Genomic DNA, 24695 nt, shown 5'->3' with positions numbered 1-24695 from the left:
CTCATCGTTTGGCCTTGGAGTGGTGCTGAACTGAAAAAGCAGTAGGTAAGATTTTACTCTTCTATTATGGCTGTTGTTTGGGTGTAAAGTCAGTTTTGGCCACAATAATGTAGTTGTTTTTAGGAAGCGTTATTATGCAACTTTGGACTTGAGAAATATATGTGATATGTGGCATGGAATGCCATGCTATTTTACCATCTATTTCCCCTTGGAATATAGAAAAAGCAATTTCAAACTGCAGTTTTCCCACCCTGACATGACTGTTAAGGATGAGCTGGCAATTCAGCTTGCTTTTTAAGAGGCAAAATTCAAAAGCTCTGATCCTGGTTTAAATAATAGTCAGTTTGCTGCTAAATGACACTCAAACTTCCTTTCACACTGAGAACTACTGGGGGAGTAACAGTATCTTTAAAGTTATTAATACGAAATCATAAAGTAATTCTGAACTGTTGGAAAAAAACAAATAAGTTGACAGCATATTGTCATCTCTAAATTTGAATAGTTAACTGATGCTAAAGTATCCTGAAGGCATGTGAGCACATTTTATGGTCTGTACTATTTCTAGTTTTTGCTTAGAGAGAAATGAAAATAGCAGTTCAATAATGCTGGGAATTCCTGCTCCCTCCTGCTGCTGCTCTTGGCTTTTCCCTCTTCACTCTTCATTTCCCACGCTGGGAAGCTTCTAGCTCACATCTTGTGGATACCAGCAGTTCTAATTAAACAATGCTGAAGACTATATGTCAAACTAGTTCTAAATTAAGCTGTTTTTTAAACTACTGAGCAAAATTGTCTGAATTATCTGGAAAGCTTGAAAATATTTTTGATTTAATAGGACAGGAGATACATTCTGTATCACAACTGCTCATCGAATCCTGCTGCCAAACTGCTCACGTGAGCATATAACTGGAATTTTAGGTGTTTAGGCAATTGAGGACAAGGCCTTTGGTTGATAAAAGATTTTTTTGTTGTTGTTGAAAGCTTTCTCATTTGAAAACACTTAGTAACAGTGCTGTAACTTTGCAATCAGCTGGTGTTCAGTTTAACAGTGTTTAGTTAAATCTTTATTAATAAAATACCGTGAGTAAAGACTTCATATCCACTCTAACATAGATCTGAAGGTGGAATTATGCCGACTGTGTCATTGACTGTGTCTAGTTCAGTAGAAGTTCTATTTCATCTGTCTCTGAAGCTGCACTTCCACCATTGTTGAAGGTGATAGGCGTTCAGTATGGGTCACCTCTTGTTTTCTGTGGGTGCCAACTCAATAGCACAGGTTGTGAACTGTTTTGTTTTTTTTAAGTCATTGCTAACGATGATTTGAAGCTTCAAATGCCTCTTTGGAGAGTCAGTCTGCTTTGGGAAGCTTGTTTCTCGAGTTGTAGTAGTTAACAGACCCTTCATTGTGAAGGCCTGTTTGCCAAAGAAATGACTTGCAATAAATTTCTGACATCTCGGAACATCAGTATTCTTTTAAGGTGAAAGGTAACTTTGTTTGCGTTAAGAAATATTGACACTTTTTTTTCTTTTTGGCAATGTTATGTGCTTAGTACATGCAGTAGCTGTTTTACCCATTGGCAGCAGATAGCATTAAACTGCTTCCTGTTATTGAAAGTATCTGTTTGTGAATCTATCTGGAGGTTGGCATTGACTGCAAGTGTTCTATTACATGTCAGAACACTGCTGGGAACATTGATCATGGATCTAAACAACTCTCCTGGTTTGTGGGGGTGGGATGGGAGTTCATCCTTGTTTTTAAAAAAGAAATACCTCTTTAACAGGTGGCATAGCGTGTGTTTCAGTATTTATTTTGCAGTGAGTTTATAATATATGCGATCAGTTTACCTTCCAGTTTTCTCCTTAAAACAAGGGAGACAATGATTCCTTATCTCTCTTCATACTTAAATGAGGGGCACATTTAACATAGGTGGATACTGAAGAAGTAAAAGTTGAGATTCAGGAGCAGATGGTAACTGCAACTGGCCCAACTGTGGTACAGATAAATGAAACACAGAGTGGGTTCTTTGGCTCTTCTGTCAGCATGTGATGCAGCTTGGCTGCTGCTAGAGCTGTGACTGTGGGGCTGATGAGGTGGAAGAAGACAAGGAATGTATGAGGTGTGTGCCTTTTGTGGATAAAGGTGTGGGTTGGAATGGGATCAGAGAGGGGAAGGAAAGAACATGAGGCTGGGAGCTGCTGCAGGACACCTCAGGGGAAGGTAGGAGGAGAAGGAGGCTTAGGTGAGCCTTGTTCTGTGTGAGAGGGACACAGCAAGGATCTACTCCTGCAGATGAGTGGCACCTGAGCAGACAGGGCCAAGAGCAAGCTGGCAGCCGTCAAGGATGGTTTATTAAGCTTTGACATGAGGAGAGGTAATGTCACAACTGCTGCTCTGCTTCCCTCCTCCCCACTACTGGGCTGCAGCAGCCTGCACAGCAGGAGGACTGGCTTTGCAGGCATCGTGTGTGGTTGGGGACACTGAACTGTGGGAAAATATTTTTCTATATTTAAATTGTTTGGGCTGTGTGATCTCATAAAGAGATGGTGAAAACTGTTTCAATGTTCCTGGGGAATTAGAGGCTTTTCCGGAAATGAAGGATGTGCAGGCAGGCTTTAGAAACTCGGTGCTGACAAATCATGATAATGTTTTGGCTTTTTTTTTTTCTGCTGAATGAATTGTTTCTTGGCATGTAATGTTACAGTTAAATAGTTCTCACATTCTTTATTTGCACTTTATTATTGAGAATTTTTGGATGTTGATGCAGACTGAGTACTTTGTCTGACTGCACAGTCAGATCTTCTCGATTACAGATCCTTCTAAATATAGGTAGCGGTTTTTTGTTCCTGTCCTTTCTCCCTCATCTCCCACCCTTTTCCTGGCCTTAAGCAAACATCTTGTTCTTTTGCTTTACAGGCTCCAGATAAAAGGAAAGCATTAGAAGAGACCAAAGCCTACACAACTCAGTCTCTAGCCAGTGTTGCTTATCAGATCAATGCACTGGCCAACAATGTATTACAGCTGCTGGACATCCAGGCATCCCAGCTGCGGAGGATGGAGTCCTCCATCAACCATATCTCCCAGGTAATCTTTTTTAATAGAGGTGTTATCTTCCCTCTTGTGTTATTGAGAGATGGTTAGTTTATGTTGACTTATTTGAATTCTCTGATTAATTTGACTGAAGATGGTAAGACTTTCTTCTTTTAATATTTATGAAAGCCACTTTCTAACGATGATTGTGATTGAAATGAAACAGATTTGATTTAAAACAGGAGCTAATTAAGATCCCAGAACCAGAAGCTGCAGTTGAGAGAGGGTTAGATAGGATTTTGTTTTCAGAGAAATCCAAATGTTTCATTACTAGAACTCAAAGGATTCAACCCAAAATGTTCTTCAATGAATTTAAAACCTTTGTTAGTCAGCCAATGCTGTTTTAGTAGTACATATTAGACCAAATTTCTTAAATTTGAAGGAAAGTGCTCCTTGTACCTTCTGCTGTCTGTCTCCCTGTAGAGCCCTGCTAACCTCCGTTTATTATTCTTACACAGTAATCACGATTTCCAGAAACTTTAAATGGCAACTCAGTGGTTCCCTGAAAGCTGCCAGCTGGGAGGAGATTCCAGTGCACATTCCCTTTCCTAGTAACAAACCTTTTTGAAGCACTTGTTGACTTGGAGCGTGTTAAGACCTACACGAAGTTAAAAGATCAAATATTTAAAAAGTCATTGTTACTGAATCAGTTAAATAGGAAGAAGTAAAGTTGGTGTAAATGAATTTCTTGCTCTGTCAAGTATTGAGAGGCTTTGTGATGTTAGGTTTATGACTACATTCAAAGATGTGACTGCATGAAGGACTGAACCAACAAGCCTCATAAGCATTGCGTGCCCTGTTACACTGAGCACATCTTTTGTGTTTCAGAGCTGCAATGAGTGAAGCAATTATTGTTACATTTTCATTGGCTCACTGATATGACTAATCGTGGAAAAAGCCAAAATGTTTGATACTAGTACAAAAGCTGTTAACCCTCTGTACTATTTGCTGCTTGAACTGAAGGCACTGTGCTGAAAGCTGTTGAGTCACCTGATACATGAACTGTTTGCTAAAGACTGTGAACAATCAGTGCTTTGTAGAGCTTTTAAGCAGTGTTTAGCAAGGTCACTGGTAGTTTCTGCTGCTGGTTGGTCTTTCCTGAAATGAGTCCTTGCTTATAAATGAACTTTGCGGACTAATTTTGTGGAACTAAACTAGATATGGATAACATGCATGTATTGGCTCAGCTGTTTCCTTTCATGTGTTGTTTTTTAAGATATGCAGTTGAAGCATTTGATCAATCTGCTGTGCAGTTGTTTGACTGACTGATTCTAAATTCTCTGAAGTCTCCAGAGTGTCGTCTTTTCCCCTTGCTTGTATCAATCATGAATATTTCCATGCGTCCAAAGCATGGGAGGATGAATCTGTTCTTGAAACAGAATTCTTTTCCATGGAAGAGGTATTGCCTAGAAACACAGATCTGAGGCACTGCCAGTCAACTACTCAATTCTCGGTCTTTCAATACAGAGCAGATTCCTATAGAATAAGGTACAATTTGATTTAAAAAAAAAAATTTCTGGTAGCAAGTGCTGTGGAAGAAAATCCTCTGGTTCTTTGTATCTGCAGTCAGGTTGTGTTCACCTCCCACCTCTGTCACTCAGTTCTGACATGCAGTTTCAGTTCTCTGTGTGTTTTTCAGAATGAGTCTAGTCTAAATGACTGGACAGCTAATCGTGACCAGTAACCGCTTGACATTTCTCTTAGCTACGTACCTTCTTCAGCAGAAAAAGTACTCAGGAAAAGTTAAATGGAGTGGTGTGTTCTGTTCTTGCTGCTGAAACTTAATTGTACAGATGGAAAAATGACTTGGAAAAAATGAATTCAACTTCATTTTATTTTTTACTGAGAACAAACAAGCTTCACATGAAAAATCACTCAGGGATGAGGGAGTGCTGCAGTGAGCAGCTCTAGGAAAGGCTTCTGCTCTGGCTGCTGCATAGAAGCTAGACCAGCTGCATCTTTATTTTCTGCAATTACAGTTGTCTATCAGCTGTAACCTGTGGGTCTAAGGTGGCCTATCACAAAATCATTTACTAAGTCCACAATACAGAGCTGTGCACAAAGAGCTCAGCTGTTTAAACCCTTGGTGTTGACTTTCAGCCTTTCCAAGTGGACTGGCCTTTCCAGACTGTTCTCATACGGCAGAGACCTGATTCCTGTTGTGGAGAAGTTTGCAAACCCTTCTGGTATATGAGAACCTACTCATCCTGTTAGGCAGGATTCTAGGGGAAAAGATAGCAAGTCTATATTTTGGACCATCTTGAGCTTCAAGGCTTTACTGAAGGCATTAAGGTGTGTGTGTATATGCATATATGTCTCCAGGCCTCTGTACCACAAGTTTTCTGCTGCAGTCACGGTTACATCATGTATTTCTGTCAGTTCCTGTTTGAGGTTTTAGTTTGGCTGTTCTGAAGACAAAAACATACTTAAAAGATTTCAACAGTTGCTGATCTGGTTGTGATATAGGATGTGTAGGCAGAGCCATGCTGTGTTGTGCCCTCAACATTCCATGTGGGACAATGGTAAAATGGCAGTGGAGGAAGGACCTGGTGCCCCATGTCACTTACCTACCCACAGATGCTGGATTGTAGCAGAGCAAAGCTTGCTTGGATATAGTTTATTACATTCAGAAGGAGCGACAAAAAAGCAGTTTTTCTTGATCTGAAAAGCTATAGCCAAATGTTTGGTTTCTTTTAATGTCTGAAATGTGAGATATTTGGAATAGGTACTATTTTCTTTCATAAAGAAGATGAATGAAAGCATAGACTGATCAGTGATGGAGTGAAACTGTGGCTGAGGGTCAGCCTGAAGTGGGAGATGGCAGGAAGGAACATAGGCATCAAGGTAGGACAAGAATGAAGACTTTGGCATATGCCATTTCTTAGGCGCTGGGCAACTCAAATGCTGAATAAACCAATAATTTTTCATGTTGCTGGATGATGAGTGAAACAAGACATTGTGCACTTGTGCTCTGAATGCAGTTTATACTTTGTTATGGTTACTTTCTGTGTGTTTAATGAGTTTAAGCAGTAGCCTAGAAATTTATGTTTGTTTGTTTTATTCCTGCATGGATCCTTGAGTCCATGGGTTAATTCTGTAATAAGTCCTATTGCATCTTTCCCTTTGTTCTGAAAATTAATGTCTATTAGCAGAAGAGTTGAAAATTCAGCTCTTTTTAGCTTAAACATTTGACAAGGGAAAACTGCCTCTCTAGAAATTTTGGCCTATGTTTTTTGCTCTTTTGACTTGCACTGTCTTGGTGGTTTCTCCTCTTCCTGTCTGAAATGTGAGCTAACTTAGGGAAATGTACTTTACGATACATTTTTTTGCTGCTTCATTTCCATGAACTCGAAGAGAATGAAGATGAGACAGTTGTCAGAGAAGGAAGGTTGACAAGGGACATCCTTGTTTACAGTGCCAAAACTGGAAAATGTAACTGATCAGCACTTGCATTTATGTCTGAGCAGCTGCAGTACTGGATGTAGAAAATGCTTCTTTTTTTTTTTTCCTAGACATAAATAGTTTTTAAAAGCCTCATTTTTTTTTTAACTCCGTGTCTATTGAAATATGAAGAAAGCAATAGACTCCTTTTAAGAGATGTTTTGTACCAGGAGACACTTGCACCCCTTAAAACATTCAATTCTCTTCTGCATCTGAAGCTGTTCTCTAATGCAAAATAAGAGCTGTTACAGAAAAATGTTCTCAAAATCTCAATAAGAAAACAAATGTGCATCTTTTGTTGTTTTTAAAAGTTAGAAGCTTTTGAAACTAAGACCATCACTTAATTAGTTTAGGAGAATCTTGCTGTCTCTCGCTCATGTCTAACACAAAAACATTGTGTGCAAGCAGAAAACCAAATGCCTTTTGTACAGCATGGCTGTCTGGCTGTAGGCAATGGCAGTCCTTCCATACACAGCTATTACCTTTTCTAACACTTCTTTACAGATGGAGACATCTCTCCTCATGTGCAAATAGCTGGGCATTTTCCATTGAGCAGGTATCCAGTGAAGACCAGTGTGGATGAGGCTTCAGGGAAAATCTGCTGGAGATCCTCTGAGGCGTGAGGGGGTGAGCTTCTAACAAGCAGCAAATTGGGAGCAGGCTGGCTTGTCTTTGATTCCAGGAAAAAAGAATACGATAGGTCTTAGCTGCTCAGCTGGTCTTCACCGTTTGAAGAGAATGAGATATAGTGCATGTGCGGTGGGGACTCTTCATGATTTAGTTTATGAGAAGGAGCTTTCCCTGAGTGTGTGTGCCTGTCTTGGGTTAGTTTGGTACCACATTCAAGGGTTGTGGCATACAGTCACAATGCAGTTCATATTTGAAAGCCACAAAATAGAAGGAGGGTAGGAATATAGTGAATCATCTGCTGATGAATGTTGGATGTCGTGCCTGGGAACAAGCAGTTGTGTAAATACACTGGTACTCCTATGGGCGGTACTCACCAGATCCTTTTGGTGACAACTGTGGTCCCAAGGAGGAACTTCTACCATGAAATTACTTCTTTAAAAGGAATGGGTTGCTTAAAGCTCTGGTTTTGTTCTCTAATGTGACGAGCGTTTGGGCTGAATAATGATTGGACTGTTATGTGGGAAGAAAATTAGCCAGATCTAGAAAATGGCTGAATGCTGCTAACAAGCAGGGTCAATATTGCATTGTTCAGAATAATCTCTGGAGACCACTTGGAACATAAATCATGTCCTCGGCAAATCTGGGGATAATTCTAAGTTAGGGAAGTTGGTTTGCATGCTGAATGATAGAGCTTTCAGTATAGAGGAGCCCTGAGAACGGAGACAGCAAAAATCTCAGGAATGCCCATGAGATGCAGGGCCCTGCACCTGAGGTTCTGTGAGTTTGTACAGGCTGGGAGGTCTGAGCAAGTCCTGGAAAGGAGATGCTATTCCAGGGGATGCTGTGCTGGATGAGGGAAACAGCAGCATGGGGTTGACTTGGAAAGAGGACAGCTGAAGGGCTGTCATCAGCTCTGCTGTGAGAGAAGGCTTCACCTGGAGTGCTGTATCCATACTCATCATTCTTGCCTTGTTCAAGAGAGATGCAGAGAAACTGGAGTTAGTCCCAACAGTGCACTACTGAGATGGTCAGTGGCATGAAGCTACAAGGGAAGGCTGAGGGCATTGTTCATTCTGACAAAGAAGCTAAGCAGTGGCGCAGTGGTGTAGCCATCTTGAGTCTGGCTCTGTTGCCTCTGTAGTTAGCCTCTCTTGCAGAGGCAGTGCAGAAGGAAGGAGGTTCTCAAATGGAGCTTTTCATTATTGGAGGGTGATGTATTGCAAGTTACTCAGTGTTGTGACTCCTTCCAGTGTTGCACTGCAGTAGATGGATTGACACTAAAATCTGACTTGCTGACCATGCCTGGCACATCAAAAGCTGTAGGACCTGGATAGTGATGGGTGAGGGTGGAGACAGTTGGAAGTCAGAGGAAAAAACATTGCTCTGTATCTGCAAATCTTGTTAGCTCTGGTTCCATACAAACTTTCCCTACCACACATCCAAAAATGCGTGAGGAGACAAAGTGTTTTTGCAGGAACCAGAACAGCATCTAATGTATACATTAGAATGATAATGTCTTATCTCTCATTCTCTTGGACTGCCTTTGCTTGTCAACAGACAGAAATATTCCAAAGACAGTGAAGAAGCTTGTACCTTTTGTTTAAATTATCCTTGCCTTGGGTGGCATTTACCCTCTTAATAAGTGCTGACTATCTCTGTGGCCTTTGCTTCACATCCTGTTCTTCCTGTACTGTGTAATAGAGGCCAAGGCTTCCAGAAGCTGCTGCAGCTGAGTTGTGCTGTGCTGGCTCTGCTTATCTGTCTGCTTATGCAAACTGTTGAATACAGTGTGTAAGGATTGCCCTGTTAGCTGTTCTGTTGAGGAATTCTCCAGGACCATAAATGGATACACACAGAATCTGTAACCCCTGTGCAGCTCAAATGACATTTTTAAAATAAAATAGCTATAATGGGATTTTAAAAATTATTTACTGTTATGAAAGAGCAACCTGAACTGTTGGCCTTTCTGTGCTGACCAGCCACCTCAGTGACTCCCATAGGGCAGCTGCTTTGATGGAGAAGGAATCGAGTCAGAAACTTTTGTTTCCTGTCATTCTTTATTCCTACCTGTTTTTGTGAATGCTGAGTGTGGGGAATAGGAGAGCTTGCTAACTGTAGTGGCTGGTTGCTGCAGTGAAATCCTTCCTAGTCTCATTCCCATTCCATAGTCTGGTAGAAGCATATTCCAAATTGACTATTTCCAGTATCTTGTAGACTACCAAAGCTTTTCTGTTGGATGGACATTTGGCTGTAAGCTTTAGATACTTCATTAAATACTGAATTAGGAGTTCTGATGCAGTTTCATGTTTTCTGAAATCAAAGCAGAAATCCAGTGGCTGCAGACTTGACCCTGGAAGGCTTTTTCTGATGGTTTTGTGCAACAAATAAGTCAAAGATGTTTGTGCATTTTTTCTTTTTAATGGAAACCTCTTATATCTGGAAGATACATCACATAAATGAAATGCGTCACTGACCTGCTGTGAAGTCACTTATTAGACTTCAAGAATCTATTTCTTCTTCAGATGCACCTGATTAGATTGCTGGCCAGAATTAATTTTCCGTTGCAAGTCTCCATAAACAGACAATCTTTACGTGAATAACTCTTGTTTCCCATTGAATCAGGACTTGTCTCTATCAGTGCTTTAGTGGCATAAGTGCAAAGAAAGAAAATGGAAGGGATGCGGTGCTGGGTTCGAGAACACTGTGTAATACAGCAGGTAACCAGCTGCCAAAGAATTAAGTTGGTCACCATATCTGTGCTGTCAGGTGCAGCTACTTGGGAAGTTCTTTTATTTTTGTAGCTGGATAGTATTATACTTGAGCTGACTGCATTTAGGGAAAGGGAGAGAAGAGGGTATGAGGGCTGTACTGCAGAACTGGCACCTTGGTCATGTCGTGTTACTGAAACTACTCCTCCTGATCAGGCATGGTGCCTGTGGTTGGGCTTCTTATGCAGCTCAGGCAGAAATTGCTGAGCTCTATCTCCTGGCTGGTTTTATTTGGGGACATATGAAAGTGCTTAGTTAGTGTTGGTCAGCACAAAGAAAGCTATAGATAGTGCTTTACATGAGTATTTTATAAGCTGGTGGTAACGCTCTGACACCCTTTATACTGCTTATGGTTTGACTTTGTTGTTTCATAGCAGCCTCTAGGGAGCCATTCCTGTGTCAGTTGTGCATGTCCAGTAAACCTTTGCAGGTTAGTTTATGGGAGGTGTGTGAATGACAAGTTAGCTGCTGTTTTAAAGCTGGGGCTGCTACACTGTCCATGTCATAACTGGAAAAGAAAGGTGTAAGAAGAGTGGGAATCTGTCAAACTGTTCACCTTAACACTCGTCATGTGGCTGCTGTACCCAGGTGTGTGTGTTTCCCTCTCCCAGCACCAATGGGAAACAATAAGCTTGTGCCTGGCTGAGCCATGCTCAGAGTGCAGAATTCCTTTCATGTACAGGAAAAGAAGTGTGTGAGAAGCTGTATGTATTCATATGTTTTATAGCAAAAAAGCTACATGTAAATAGATTTTCATTCATGTTGTTTTCAGAACTACTTAGTATACTGAAGAGCTTTGATTCTTTACTGATCTGCTGCCTGTGCCATGACAGAAAGGGGATGAGCAGGGGGAATAAATGCTGGGTTTGTTTGGCTAAATTCTGTGCTGTAGGTAATTGGGTTCTGCTAGTTTTGGTTTTGGGGTTTTTTGAGAAAAGTAGTAATACGTTTTGTACTGGTGCAGTTTGACAGCCAGTGGATGCAATTATTTGTCTTTTCAGTCATTTCCACTTGGAATGCTGGCTGTGTGTGTAGAAGAAACCACCATGAAAATATGTCTGCATCTTCATCAGTCTTGAAAAATAAATTGTTAAAGCTGTCATTTTCCCTTCTGGTATTTGTTTCTGGTTCCAGCAAGCTATTGCATTAAGAACAGTGACTAACTATATTGTATGGGCAGAAAGATGTATATAGTACAGAATGGTGGGATCACGGAACTTGTATTTTGTTTCCTCTTTGAGAATCTGCTAAACAAGAATGGCATTTTCCTGAATGAATTCTTTTATGAGAGTATAGTGGTTCTGTAGCTTTACCTGTTTGTGCCTTAAAAGCATTTGATTCTTCACTTGCATCTGGGATGCTTCTTCAGTCATCTTGTGATGATTCTTCACATCCATCTTGGGATGGTTTTTACTTACAGGTATGTACAGCACAACCCAGAGGGGGATTCTGAATTACAGCTTGTCATCTCTCCAGCTGACTTCTGTTCTTTGCTTGCAGTGGGAAATAATGTTTTGTTAACCAATTGTAGGTTTGATCTTGTCATGCTATCTGGAATCCCTGTATGTGGCACCAACAGGAGTAAGAAGGGTGCGAGTAAAAGCTGTCTGGCCTCTGTGAAAACAGGATAGGGACCTTACCAGGATCCTTAGAGGGATCCTGATGGAAATTACAAAACACATCAGTGCTTCATGGAAGGTCAACTGAGCCACCTTTTGAAAATATAGGAACAATGAAGTGTTGAATAGTGACTGAAGGGAAATTCTCCAGGTCTTAGTTGGTGGTTGGTTCTTCTTTTTTTTTTTTCCTTCAAGTTGAGCAAGGTTCAAAACTAGGCTGGATAAGAATGTAGGGTAAGCCTTCAAGCCACAAATCAACCTTTATCTGACTGGATAGGGGATAAACGTCATCTTTGGGAAGCTGATCCTTCATTGTCCATTTATAGGATTTCCTTGCATGTGTTGTTAAGATAAGTATTGGGCAAAACGCAGCAGTGTCTGGATGTATTGCAAGACTAAAGGAGATGTGCTGTTCTGTAGGCAAAACTTCTTTCTTAGCCTAGTTTAAGAGACGTGCTGCTGAAGTTTTTGAGCAGTGTTTGTGTTTTTGCTAAGAGCTGATGGGTAGTGTATACTAAATCAGTAACATGACAGCTTGTGGACAAGCAAATTGTTAATTCCTCATAATTAAAAGAAATGCTATTTAAAACTCTATATTGTATGAAAAGAAAAGCAAAAAAAAAAAAAACCACAAACAAACAAAAAACTTGGAGTTGTGCTGTTGACGTGTGTGTATCTTGGCAGGTAGAACGTGGCATTTGAGATGTCTGATAGCAATGTTGTATTACTCCAGTGCTACAACTCAGGGCACTGTTGACTAACATGGTGCTGATGAGTGAGTCACTGAAGTAGCTGAGGACAATCTCTCTTTGGGAGGGTGCAGCTTGAAAGTCATATGAAGATGGCACATTTCTGGATGTAGTTACAGTAAGGTAAAGCTCAGTCAAACAGCCTGAAATAAATTAGACTTGTTCAACTATATAACATAGTTGTACCACTGTGTTTGGATTTTGTTTCTTCCTATATCCTAAACTGCATGTTGAGACAACAGTGTCACTGATAGCTTCATTTATTGGTTTTGAAGCATCCCCCTTGTAATAGGTTTGGAGCCACTCAGACATATGGGTATTTAAAAAGATGGAAGGATCTTCTGGTTCATGGTCTTTTTGTTAATGTTTTCTTCCTGGAGCGCACTAACAAATAACAAGTCTTTAGGAAATGAAAGTTGGTTCCTGGGAGCTCTCCCTGAGAAAAATTCGACTTAAATCACTTGCCATTTTCCTGCATTAAGTATTCCTCTTGCTGGCATAGAAAATATCAAGCTTCAATCCCATTTTGCTTGTTTCTTGCTTTTAGACCTCCAGACCTTGGAGCAAGAGGAGCTTGATTAGACCAGAGCTCCAAGTTACTTTCATCTTCTTTTTAAAGAACTGTCGTTATCTCTCAACATCTTAATGGAAGTGTATTCCTCTGGGCTGCATTAAAGGTGTAGTTCTTCAGCCAGTGCAGTAGTCCTTTGGAGATGCCCTCTAGCACTGTCTGAATTATTTGGAATAAATGTACCTAACATTTATTCTTTCGGCAAAGAACAGGGAAAATATTTCACACGAATAACAGCCTTTAACAAATGTTTTCCTGAAGTAAGACAGAGAATGCTGCTGACTGACTGACTGTTAGGTACTGACTGGTTGCCTAGTTCTGTATTAGTCAAAAGCATTATCTAATTAGTAAAGTAAAACATGTGATGTGAGTTTTCCCAAACCCACATTCAGGAAGCAGAGGTTCTGCAAATAATTTCTTAAGAAAATATCCTGGAAAAACAGAATGTGAACTATCTGCAGATTTGAATAAAGATTTCTTCTTCTGTGTACTGTTCCCCTCCTGCCTGTTTGCCTGCTTTTCTTCATCATCGCAGTTCTTTAAAACAAATGCATAGTTGTTGTTTACACTATCTGTATCCTTCTGGGAATAAACACAGGCTGTAATGCTGGGTAGGTACACATAACTTAAATCCAAACGATATACTGACCTCAAGAAAATCAGGGTTTACTGAAACGATGGGGAGGAGATAGGCTACAGAAGTTTGCACAGCTGTCTTTGTGATCTATTAAATTACATCCTGATGTACCACTTAATCTCGAAGGCAAACATTTCACTCTCACTGCTGCGTCCCTCCCAGTTCAGGTAAGTGTAGCAGCATGGGTTCCCAGCTGCTTTGTCATGCAGTTGCAGGAGCTCAGTAGCTCTTGTGTTTGTGCTGAGCCATATGCTATTGCCCAGGTCAAAGGCCAGTCATGCATGAGTGCTCATTGCTGTGAGGCTTTCTCTTGAAATGCAGCTGTGTCTTTTTAACCCACCGCAGCAAGAGGAATACCTTTACAGAGCACCAGTATTCCTTTCTCACCTAGTTTTTAACAGTCCTCTGGTCAGCAATCTGTATAGTGTTTTGCCTAAGCTGACTCTGAAGACATGTCCCATCTGATTATTTTTTTTCCCAGCCGTTTTCTTCTGCCAGGCAGGGTTTTGTTGTCTCTGTCCCTTACCCTAGTGTGGGGTCAGTTATCCTGGAGACAAGGTCACGAAAACTACACATTGCCTTTCTTCTGCAGGCTGCCTTCAATGTCTCTTCCAAAGGCATTCTTCTTCTCAAATGCTTGCAGTCGAGTTAAATCTCTATGCCAGCAACTGCACAGTGGAATGTCTAATTTACTGCCCAGTTGTTTACTGCCCAGTTGTTGAGAATTTCTGATTGGTCTGACTAATAAGTGCAGTGTAACAGTGCTGGGATAGCATGTTTAGGAGGGGCTGCAGCACAGATGCCCTCTGTGCTCACACACATCTTGTCAACCCCTGCCTGCTTTTAGCTTCTGTCTATGTGCATGAAAAAAATCTGCGCCCTGATGGCAAATTGAAAAGCATGTGAGAGGTGATCCCAGAGAAAGGGAAAGGTGGTGGAGTGGGTTCCTCTTCAGCTAGGATCTGCCACAGTGCTGTATCTTTAGAAGGTTGTGACTCAGTATGCAGTGAATGCTGTGTGCTAGTGCTAGAAAGGCATGTGGATGTTCACAGCATTACAACAGTGGTGTTCCATATTGGTGGTGGCCAAGAGTAGGAGACTGAGGAGAATCCACCTACAGAAGCTGCATGCAACTCTATAGCAACAGCATATAACTTCCTCTTCTTGTTACTTGTAAATTAAAATGGCAATGGAGAAGTGCAGCAGCTTCAGTAATTCCATTTCTGCCCTGCCCCCCTTCAAACTGTTAAATGTCATACGTACGTGTGACTTGCTTGTCTGTCTTCTGCTTTTACTTAATATATCCCAAATTACAAGAAGCCTGTATGACTCAGTCCAAAATCATTACTGTTTTATAATACATGTGAGAGGATTTTTATTAATTCTCTTTTTTTTCTAGAATGCTTTAATGCATTATGGAGAGTGGGATGTCAGAGGAAGCTTAATAGAACCACAAAGTGGTTTGAGTTGGAAGGGTCCTTAAAGATCATACTGTTTCACTTCCATGCTGTGGGTAGGGTTGCAGCCTGCTAGATCAGGCTGCCCAGGGCTCCATCCATCCTAGCCTTGAATGCCTTCAGGGATGGGGATTCCACGGCTTCTCTTGGCAGCCTGCGTCAGGGCCTCACCACCCCCTGAGTAAGAAATTTCTTTGTAATTCCTAATCTGAATCTCCTCTCCTTTAATCTGAAGCCATTCCCCCTTCTCCTAACTCTGTCTGCCCATGTAAGAAGTAGGTCTTTCTCCTCTTAATAAGCTCCCTTATAAGTACTGGAAGGCCACACTAAGGTCTCTTCAGAGCCTTCTTCATGATCAACAAATCCAGCTTTCCTCAGTCCGTCCCTGTATGAGAAGTAGTCCAGCCCTCTGAATGTCTTTGTAGCCCTCTTGTGAACCTAGTCCAACAGTTCCACATCTTGGCCTTTTAAGCTGCAAATGCATCCTGCTGGCTCATGATAAGCTTGTCCACCAGAACGCCCAAATACCTCTCTCTTAATTCTTCTCCCAGTCTCTGTACATATCTGGGATTGCCCTGACCCAAGTGCAATGCCAGGCATTGTTGAATCTCATCGTATTCATATCAGCCTACTTTTCAAGTTGTCCAGGTTAAGTTTGAGCTGGCTGATGTTCAAGGTATTCCCAAGCATATGGCTTGTCCTCTGTTACACCTCCAGGAGACGGGGCTGTTCACTGAAGCAGTTTGAGAAAGGAAAGATTGGGTTAGAAAGTTGAGCTCTATTTCAAAAACACATTAGAACAAAAAAGTGAAGAGCTTATCAGATCCACTAACACTAGTGTTAGTGGCACAGAAGCTCTTTTTGTTGCAGTAATCTGATGGAACATAGTTGAACGAGCAGAAAGCTAACTTCAATGTGAAATAAGTATACGGAGAACTTTAAGCTGGAATCTGTAGTGGATAAGGGCTGCTTTAGGTGTCTTACTGGGCATGAGAGAAAACTGGCCATTGCTGGTTATCCTGCCATCAGAGGGCCATAGAATGGCCTGGGTTGAAGAAGACCATAATGATAAATCTAGTTTAACCCCCTTGCTATGGTGCAGGATTGCTGACCATTAGAACTGAGGTCATCTCACAGTGCTGCTGTAAAGTTGCTTGCTTTGTATGTAATCTTGAAGAATACATATCAGCCTCCTCATAAACACACAAAGAAGAAAAAAAATCATATGTGGTAAACTGTGCTTATGGTGAAGATATTGCAGCCGCCTGATGACAATTTAATTAATACTGATGGGTTCTCTTGGTGCAGTGCTGAAAACCAGCGGGTTTCCCACAAAATTGTATCACTGCCATTAAATGAAGTAAAATCAAAGAGATTTAGAGATAGTGTTGTTCCTTGGATGATTTGTAATCAAAACTGTGTCTGCAGGTGGCTAAAGGATGCTCTATGTCATTTCCACTTATAGTGCCTCTGTTTTATGGCTTAGGGAAGCAGTCTGTCCCAGGACTATATTCGGCACTTCAAAAGCCCTGAATTCATGTCTGGATTTTAGGAAAGGGGAGAGAAACATGACTTTTATGTGGGAAATTTGTTATTTGCAGTAAAGGTTGCTTTGAGATGCACAGTAAATACCCTGTCTGAACTACGTAACGTACCTTAAGGTATGTGGAGAATCTTTTCTTTTGGCTATTAGAGGTGATGAACTGAAACACGGTCATTAAACCGAGGCTGAGTTAAGTCACTTTTTTGAAGCTTTTCTCAAAGAACTTTTAACATCAGTTTACAGATAAACAGGGGGACTGGCTTTTTTTCTTTAGATGCAAATGTTCTGGCTTGTCACCCTGATTGTATCGGTTCCTTTCCTCTGACAAACTTTCAGAAAGTTCAAACTCGTTCTGTTGAGTTTATTTTTTATAGGCTTTTTTTAGATGGTTTCCTTTTCAGCCACCTGCAGTGCACTTTGCAATGGCACATGTTCATCTCCTGTAATGTTGCTTTTTTTGGCACACAAAATGCTTTTCATTTGACATACAATTTTATTCAACTCCCATGGTGGTTCTTCAGTGAGTTCAAACTACTGAAGAAGCCTTTTAATTTTTCCTTTCTGCCCTTGTGCTTTTCTTCATTCAAGAACGTATTTAGATTTGTGTGCTTTGTTTAATTCTAGACGAGCGTATTGCTTCCACTAAGGAAAAGTGAGATTCATTCAGCCACTTCAAAATGCTGAAATTCTCATGTGGGAGCCTGCATATGCACATTTTTCTTCTGTTTTGTATGGTGTTTTTTTTTTAATGAACCTACACATGCGCGCGTATCTTGAGTATTACCCAGTAAAAAACGCAATTCAAAATGACAGAACTCTAATTTCAGGTACTGAAATACATTTGTGCGTACTGTTGGGATTTTGACCTTGCATAATCAGAAGCATTTATCTGCTTTTTGTGCTTTTTAAGACTGAATACAAAGTTAACATGCTATGACTGCACGTCTTAACTGTTGTTCTGTCAAAATCAATCAGTAGGATTGCACACTTGAAACACTTCTCTTTTGAAGTGTCTTCTATTTTAAAAAGCACTTTTAATCAGCAGATTTTTTGCATTTTTGGCTTGTTTTCATATATAATTAATAAGTCATGGGTTCAATTTACGTAGTTTTTCTCTAGAAACTTGTGTTAGCAATGCAACTGCTGTTAACCGTTAAAATGTTTGCTCAGCTCACTTTGTAGACCATCTCTCTTTCCCTAGTGAGCTGTGAATAGTTGTACCTTCATAGTTCCTTTATCAGAATCTCATCCCGCTGAAGGGAGGCCAAGCGTAGCAGAAGGCAGCACTGTCCTTCCCAGATTTCATAGAATAACAAGGCTGGAAAGGACATACGGTATCATCTAGTCCAACCAGTATCACCATTACTCTCTTCTAAGCTACTAAATCGTGTCTCATATTTGTTTGTCATAGAGCGTGAAACTCCAGTGGATAGCTAGAAGTTGTTCATTTGTCACAATCAGTGGTTTTGATCTGGTAGAGCTGGGTGAGTGCTTCCTGTCATGCATCACTTGTGAAGTGGTGTGTGCTCAGCCCCAGCTGAATCCCCAGCAGACCATGGGAAGCCTGTTCTAGAGCAATGGCGGCTTTTGTTAGAACAGGGAGTAAATGACAGCAAGCAAGCTGCTGCTTTGCCCTATTCCTGACTTTTGCTGATGAAAAGCCAGATAGAAGGCACTGCAAATCATCTCCCTCTTTACATTTGTGTCCTCCCATAGCGATGCATGTAAGCTGTGTATTTTTTCTACCTGTTTATTATACCCAGGTTCATGAAGAGGGAGTTGGGCATTCAGTTAAATGTAGAGGATCAAAAAAGGTAGTTAGAAGTAGAATCATAGAATATCCTGAGTTAGAAGGGGTGCACAAAGATAACTGAGTCCAACTCCTGGCTTCAAATCAGACTGTATATCTGAGAGCAGTGCCCAAACACTCCTTGAGCTCTGACATTCAGGGCCGTGCTCACAGCCCTGTGCAGCCCGTTCCATGCCCGCCTCCCTCTGGTGCAGAACCATTCCCTGACCCCCAGCTGCCTCTCCCCTGGCACAGCTCCATGCTGTTCCCTCGGGTCCTGTTGTTGCACAGAGCAGAGCTCAGCGCTGCCCTGTGAGGAGCTGCAGCTGCCATGGGGCCTCCCCTCAGCTTCTCTACTCTGGGCTGAGCAAACCCAGGCACCTCAGGTTCTCCTCTCACATCTTGACCTTCAGGCCCTTCACCATCTTTGTAGCCTTTCCTTGAACATTTTCTAATAATTCTGTGTCTTTCTCATACTGAAGTGCCCAAAGCTGCATGCTGTATTCAAGGAGATGTCGCAGCAGTGCGTTATGGAGCAGGACAGTTGCTTCCGTTGACTATCTAGCAGTGTTTTGCTTGATGCACTTCAGAATACAGCTGTCCTTCCTGTGTGTATACATTTGGTATACTCAAGTGGTTAAAATCAACTTTGGTTTGACAAAGCATTGGAAGTATGATCTATAGCTCACATAGGCAGTTTCACTAGCAATTCAAACCTTGATGGATGCTGTTTGACAGAAACCTTTGATATCTTTGTTGCTGCGTTTCACTGTGCTCACACAGTGGCAGCTGTGCAACATTGCCTCTGCCTGTGCCCAGCTAAGCCCCATGTCTGTGCCCGCTCTTGGTGCAGTGCAGGCAGCAGCCCTGAGGCTGGCCTGAGCTGCCAGACAACTCTTGAAGCAGCACGGGAAGTCTGGCAGAGCCAGGAATAGAGCTTCCATCTGCTATTCCCCAGGCTCTTCTTGCTCCCAGCCGCAGACCCATCCCACCTCTTCCCTTTGCTCGGGTAACATCCCAGCAGACAGCCGCCTCCCGTGCTCAGGGCCAGCTGGTTCTGCAGCGCTGCTTGACCGCCATACTCCAGATGTTTGACGTTCCATTTCCCCATACTTCTGTGAACTTCAGCTAAGTGCTGCTGGCATTTTACCAATGCAGCAGGGGAGGAGGGAGGACTGTTGCCTTAACCATTTTCTTTCCATAAGGAAGGTCTCTATAGAGCTGCTAAAATGACTTCATCTTCAAGATGTTGCATCTGACAGTCTTTTTTCCCACATCTCTCTCCTTTTTCCCAGATGTGCTCTGCAGATCTCCCCTCCTTATGCTTGGTGTTGACATCCTCTCACCTGGGGAAGGTAGAGTGGGGAGTAAGGATGCGTGCAAGTTCCCTTGTGTTCTTTGTAGGCACTTCTCATTCACAGAACCCAGTTCTGTGAGGTGGCATCTCCTGGGCACAACTTGCTGCCCCATGTTGTTTTCTCAGCACCCTGTGCAAGCATGTTGTTTGGTAGCTGTTAGAGGATAATATATGGAGCTTCTTTTCTTTGATCTTGCAAGAATGATAAGTGTGTGCCCTTCATAGCAGTCTTCCTATTTCCAATTGGCACCAGGAAGAAATGTCAGGCTTGGGTCCAGCTCTTGGACAACCAGTCTGGTTTCCTTGCTCTGATTCTTGCCCTAGAATGTCACTCATCTGCCCAGCCCCTTCAACATATCCTTGCTCTCTGTCCCCTTTCTTCTAAGTTTCTCCAGCAAAGTATGTGACTAAATTTTCCAATAGGAAGCTCTGAACAGGATCTGTATAAATAATTCTTTTGCTGAACAGAGCTCTCCTCCATTTTCAAAGCTGCCGTATAGGTGTATGTGCAACTTCACAGACTGCATTTTGGAAATCAGGGGCTTAAAGTCCAGTTCTCAGTGAACCCTGTTCTGGAAATGTTTCTTCCAAAAGGAAGTTTTGTAGCAGCAGGGGGGCTAAAGATGAGACCCCACCCCTAACTTTTTTCCCCTTATAATTTGAGATGTATCAGGGTTTTAACACTTGCAAGCACATTCTCTGTTGATGAGAAATAAATTTTCTGTTAAGCTTGCCTAGCACAGGACTTGCTTGAGCTTAAGAAATATGCTGATGCAGGGAAGATTTGGATCAAGAGGTGCTATGGTCTGTATTATTTTTTAATATTCTGAATTCTAAAACCATATAAAGAGCAAAATGTGCTGAATTAATGGGATGCTTCTGGTATACTTCCCCACTGTCCTGCAGCCCCAAATGTCTTCAAACCTTTGTGACATTTTAGTTTTTTGCTGGAAATCTGTTCTTTATGCTGATGGCTGTTGCTAGGGGAAACTGAGAAAATCTGCTAGTGTGTATAAAGAAAAAGCTTTATGTTCTAAAGTCAAAGGGCAGCTTCATAGGATAAACTGAACAAGTCTGCTTTCAGACGGAAGTGCAGACCAATGATAAACTGTGAAAATAAACACAGCCATCACATCACCACGTTTTGATATCCTTCTCCCTCCAAAAGTGGGTGATATTAGTAAAAGGCAGTAGTAGCAATGTGCTCCCGTGCACTATGTGTATTATTTGTATGTATATGTACGTATACATAACAATTGTATGTAGTTGTGTGTGTATTAAGTCTGGAAATCAGACTTAGTGTTTATTTCATTGCTCTTCCTTTGTTCTGTCAGGTGCTTCTTCCCTTCAGGTGGCCATAAAATTTTTATATAGACTGCACGGTGCTGTATATGCAGATTGCTGACCTTATTTCATTGTGTTGTTAATCTGTAAAATCTCTTGACTGCGAACCTTGCCTTCTCAAAGAGGAAGGCGGCATATCAGATTACATGAGATGTGGCTTATCCAGATCCTTTAGCCTTTTACCTTAGGAGGCCTGGATTTCTCAGGTCTTAGGGAGATGAAGCTGCCCGGGGAGCCTGTCCCGCTGTCGTAACTTGTCTGTATGCTGAAGGGAACGTGTGAGAAACTTCTATCTATAAACCTACAAGAACACATTGTTGGATTTGCAGCTGTAGAACTGTGACTCACAAGTCTATTCTAGTTGCCTCCTACATTGCCAGCACCACATACAAGGTGGATGTCTAAGTACTTCGGAGATAACAGGAGATCTGTCTTGCATGGTGCGCCCTCAGAAGACATGGCAGGATATTCTGAGGTGTTAAGGATTTTTGTTCACTCAAAACATCACGGATAAAAGAAAATTCAGGGGGAGGAATGAGGTTCTAGGAATTTACCAAGCTTTTGATCCATTCTTTGAGCAAGCTTCCCAGAAGCAGCCCAGTCTTATTCTATAACTGAATTGGTGCAGACATAGATGAAGTGTTTGAAGTATTTCTAGTCAAGAGAGTTGACTGTTGTAATTCCCAGTGCTGGTAGAGGCTCAAACTGGGGAGAAGATCCCTGCAGGATAAATGTGTGTGCATAACAGTGAACGTGAACGACACCAGCTCTGATCTGTGTATCTGTGCTCTGATCTGTATATTTCCCAAGGAGGCCTTGCTGTGCCCTGGGACTCATGTGGAGCAGGTAGGTGAGGACATCCCTCTTTGTCAATGCAGCCTGTAAGCTTCCTTGTTTATGGACAGACACATTCACATTTGCACTCATGAGGTACCCAGCATCCTTATCTTCTATAAAGAAGCTAACTACATTCCTTCCATCTCCAGAAGTGATAGCAAATACACGTGTGGAACTCCTTAGTTCTACTTAGTGGAATCTCTTATATCTGTATGTATAGGGAGAAGAGGAAAGCAACAGCCAAGTTTCTTCAGATCAGAGTTCAGAGTTCATATTTTCTTTTATTAGTAACTTTTGTTTCATTCTTAAGGTTCTTGAACACTATTTTGGGAATCAGCCAGTACAAGCAACAGACATCAAACCCTGAAGTTTCTTGTACTCTGTCATGAGTTCTTGGAAGAGCTTTGTTACATTGTGTAGAAATCTGTTTGCAGTGTCTTTAAAATACTCCAAAACCTATTTGTGCTGTTTCATGTGTGATATGTCTTGAACTCGTAACTCATCTTTTCTGTAGAATATTTCTCTTGTGGTGTAAATATGTTCACATTTCCTTCTGGTGAGTACAGTGAATTTTCTTTCGAATTTCCTTCACAAAGTAACAGGATAAGGTGGTGCTCTCTCTGAGTTCAGCTTTCTCTCTGAGCTTATTAAAGCTGGGGATTTTGCTTTTTTGTAGGTCAGATGGACCTCCTTGCAGGTAGCCTGTACCATGTGCGTTATTCAGGATCTCTTCAGCACTGTTATTTGATTAGTTGTAACTTGTTCATACAAAAGTCTCATTAAATATGCTTTCTTCATGGAACTAGCAGTAGCATAGTTTGTTTCTAAAACAGAGCAAGTTATTCATCTTAGTCCCATCAAATTGAGTAATTTCAGGGGAGATGAATTATAAATTATATACATATAAATTATATACATATAGCAAGACAATGAAATCTGCTGTTTTGGCAAATGACAAGGGATAATATTGAAGTTGGATCTGGGAGCAAAATTAAGAAGAGTGAAATCCCCCCCCCCCTTTTTATTTAGGGAATGTAGAAAGCACCTCTATGTTTGTTTCTTTAAGTTTCTCTGGTTAATGGTACAATGTATGATCTGGGTGTATGAGCCTTAAGAGAAAGTGTGTATTTACTAGAATGTGTTAATGTTTGTTCTGATTTTTGTTAATTTGTAGATTTTAATTATCTGTGTATTTTACTGTTATAGGCAACTAAGCTGGAAGCTGTAGATAGTTTTACAGATAGCAAAACAGATTTTCCTTTCCACATTTGAAGATAAACAAGTAAGCTTAGAATCAAGCAGGAAATCAAGCTCCTTTCTCTGCACAGCTTGCTGTCCCACATATTGCCTGGATTCACTGAGCAAGCTGAGGCTGAAACTTGTGCTTCTCCCCCAAACAGAGCTTTTGCTGAAAGCAGATACTGTATTTGCTGGATTGCAGTAAAATCTTCAGTATTGCTTTTGGGGATTTCTGTGTTAATTTGCTGTGTACTGGTGCTGGCTTCAGCAAGGGTGTCATCTTCCTGCAAGTAATCTGTGTAAGCCTGAAGCGTGGCACCAGCATTGTGCATGAAGCAGCCAGGAGGGTTTTGGTTTCACCAAATGTGCTGGGAAGATGGGAAGTGGTAAGGGATGTGGGAGGGCCTGATCCCTTATGTTTGCACTTTTCATCATATAAAGTAATTCAGTCTGTGTTGCTGCCATCTATGTATGCGTATAATGCTGATTTGACCTCTAACCTGAGCTTCCCTTCATTTCAAATGAAGTGTTAGTAGATTAAACCACAAGCTGAAAAGGCAAGAAAGGGAAGCAGTGTCAAAATTGCAGAAGACTGTTGCTAGTAACAAGCAGTTCTGCCTTCCTTTTCTCCTTGTGTTCTCTGGAATTGCAGCTACAGGTGGTCTGTGGAGTTGGAGTCTATGTCTGTTCCTGTCTGAAAGAACCTGGAGCCAAACTGAAAAATGACCAATTTGTACATCTTTGCTGTATACTGCATCAGTTTGGAGGACATTTATGACATAGTAATAATATAACCGTTATTAAAACTGTCTTATGAAATAACCTGAAAAGCTATCACTAAAAATGGTGGCATCATTTTAGGATTCTTTAGAGCATGGGTAGAGCTGTATCATCAGCACAGAAAAGGAGAACTTCTTGCTGCATCATTGCTGCACTGCACTTGGCCTTGGGGCTGCTTCTGAGAAGGCGAACAGTTAAAGTTTAACGCCACATCCTGCAGGTCTGCTGTTTCTTTCTGACAGATAGCGGAGGCAGCTAATCATTAACAGTTCCTTCAACCTCCAAGCTCAGTTTTGCTTCTGGAATTGGCTGCCATGTTCCCTTACACCTAGTTATAAGGGCAGAGGCATTTGTTTAATGATTTAGCTTAAATTTTCTTTCCAAGGAAAACATGTACTTCTAGAAGGACTGTCTCCTCCAAATCAGTACAGTGCTGGGCACCTTCCTACTGGACTGTGTTGTACAGGACTGAGAATCCTGTCTCTATTCCCCAAACCTTAACATTTTTCCACATTTATTAGAGAACAGGCCACATGGACTTGAAGCTGGTCTGACTGTTTCCTAGCACATTTTACTCTGCCTTAACCCAGGCCTGTTTGCTATGGTTTGCGTCTCTCCATCATTGAGGTTTAGAAATGGTTTTGTGCATCACATCACAAACCGCTTACTGCTGTAAGGGTATCAGTGACTAAACAGTAACATTTCACATTGAAATCAAGCAAATAGGTACAGATACCATTGCTGAAATCACAGAACCACAGAACTGCAGGGATTGGAATGGACCTCAGGAGATCACAGAGTCCAACTCCGCTGCTAAAGCAGGTACCCTACAATAGGTCACACAGGTAC

The 24695-nt window shown here is 41.5% G+C and overlaps 1 protein-coding gene across 22 annotated transcripts in view; it reads left to right on the top strand.

Annotated features, from left to right (window-relative positions):
- The window catches only part of ABI1 (abl interactor 1), a 77012-nt gene that overhangs the window by 20576 nt on the left and 31741 nt on the right, over nt 1-24695 (top strand). For all 22 annotated transcript variants that reach the window (XM_015853256.3, XM_085538773.1, XM_085538769.1 and 19 more), the window contains exon 2: nt 2912-3079. In XM_015853256.3, the coding sequence (XP_015708742.1) occupies nt 2912-3079 (168 nt within the window). The remainder of the gene's footprint in view (nt 1-2911; nt 3080-24695) is intronic.

The sequence above is a fragment of the Coturnix japonica genome, chromosome 2 (genome assembly GCF_054131305.1).
Source record: "Coturnix japonica strain WE chromosome 2, WE-NBRP24, whole genome shotgun sequence".
Classification (NCBI taxonomy): domain Eukaryota; kingdom Metazoa; phylum Chordata; class Aves; order Galliformes; family Phasianidae; genus Coturnix; species Coturnix japonica.
Note: the sequence above shows the minus strand (reverse complement) of the source record. Positions and strands in the feature narration are given on the sequence as shown.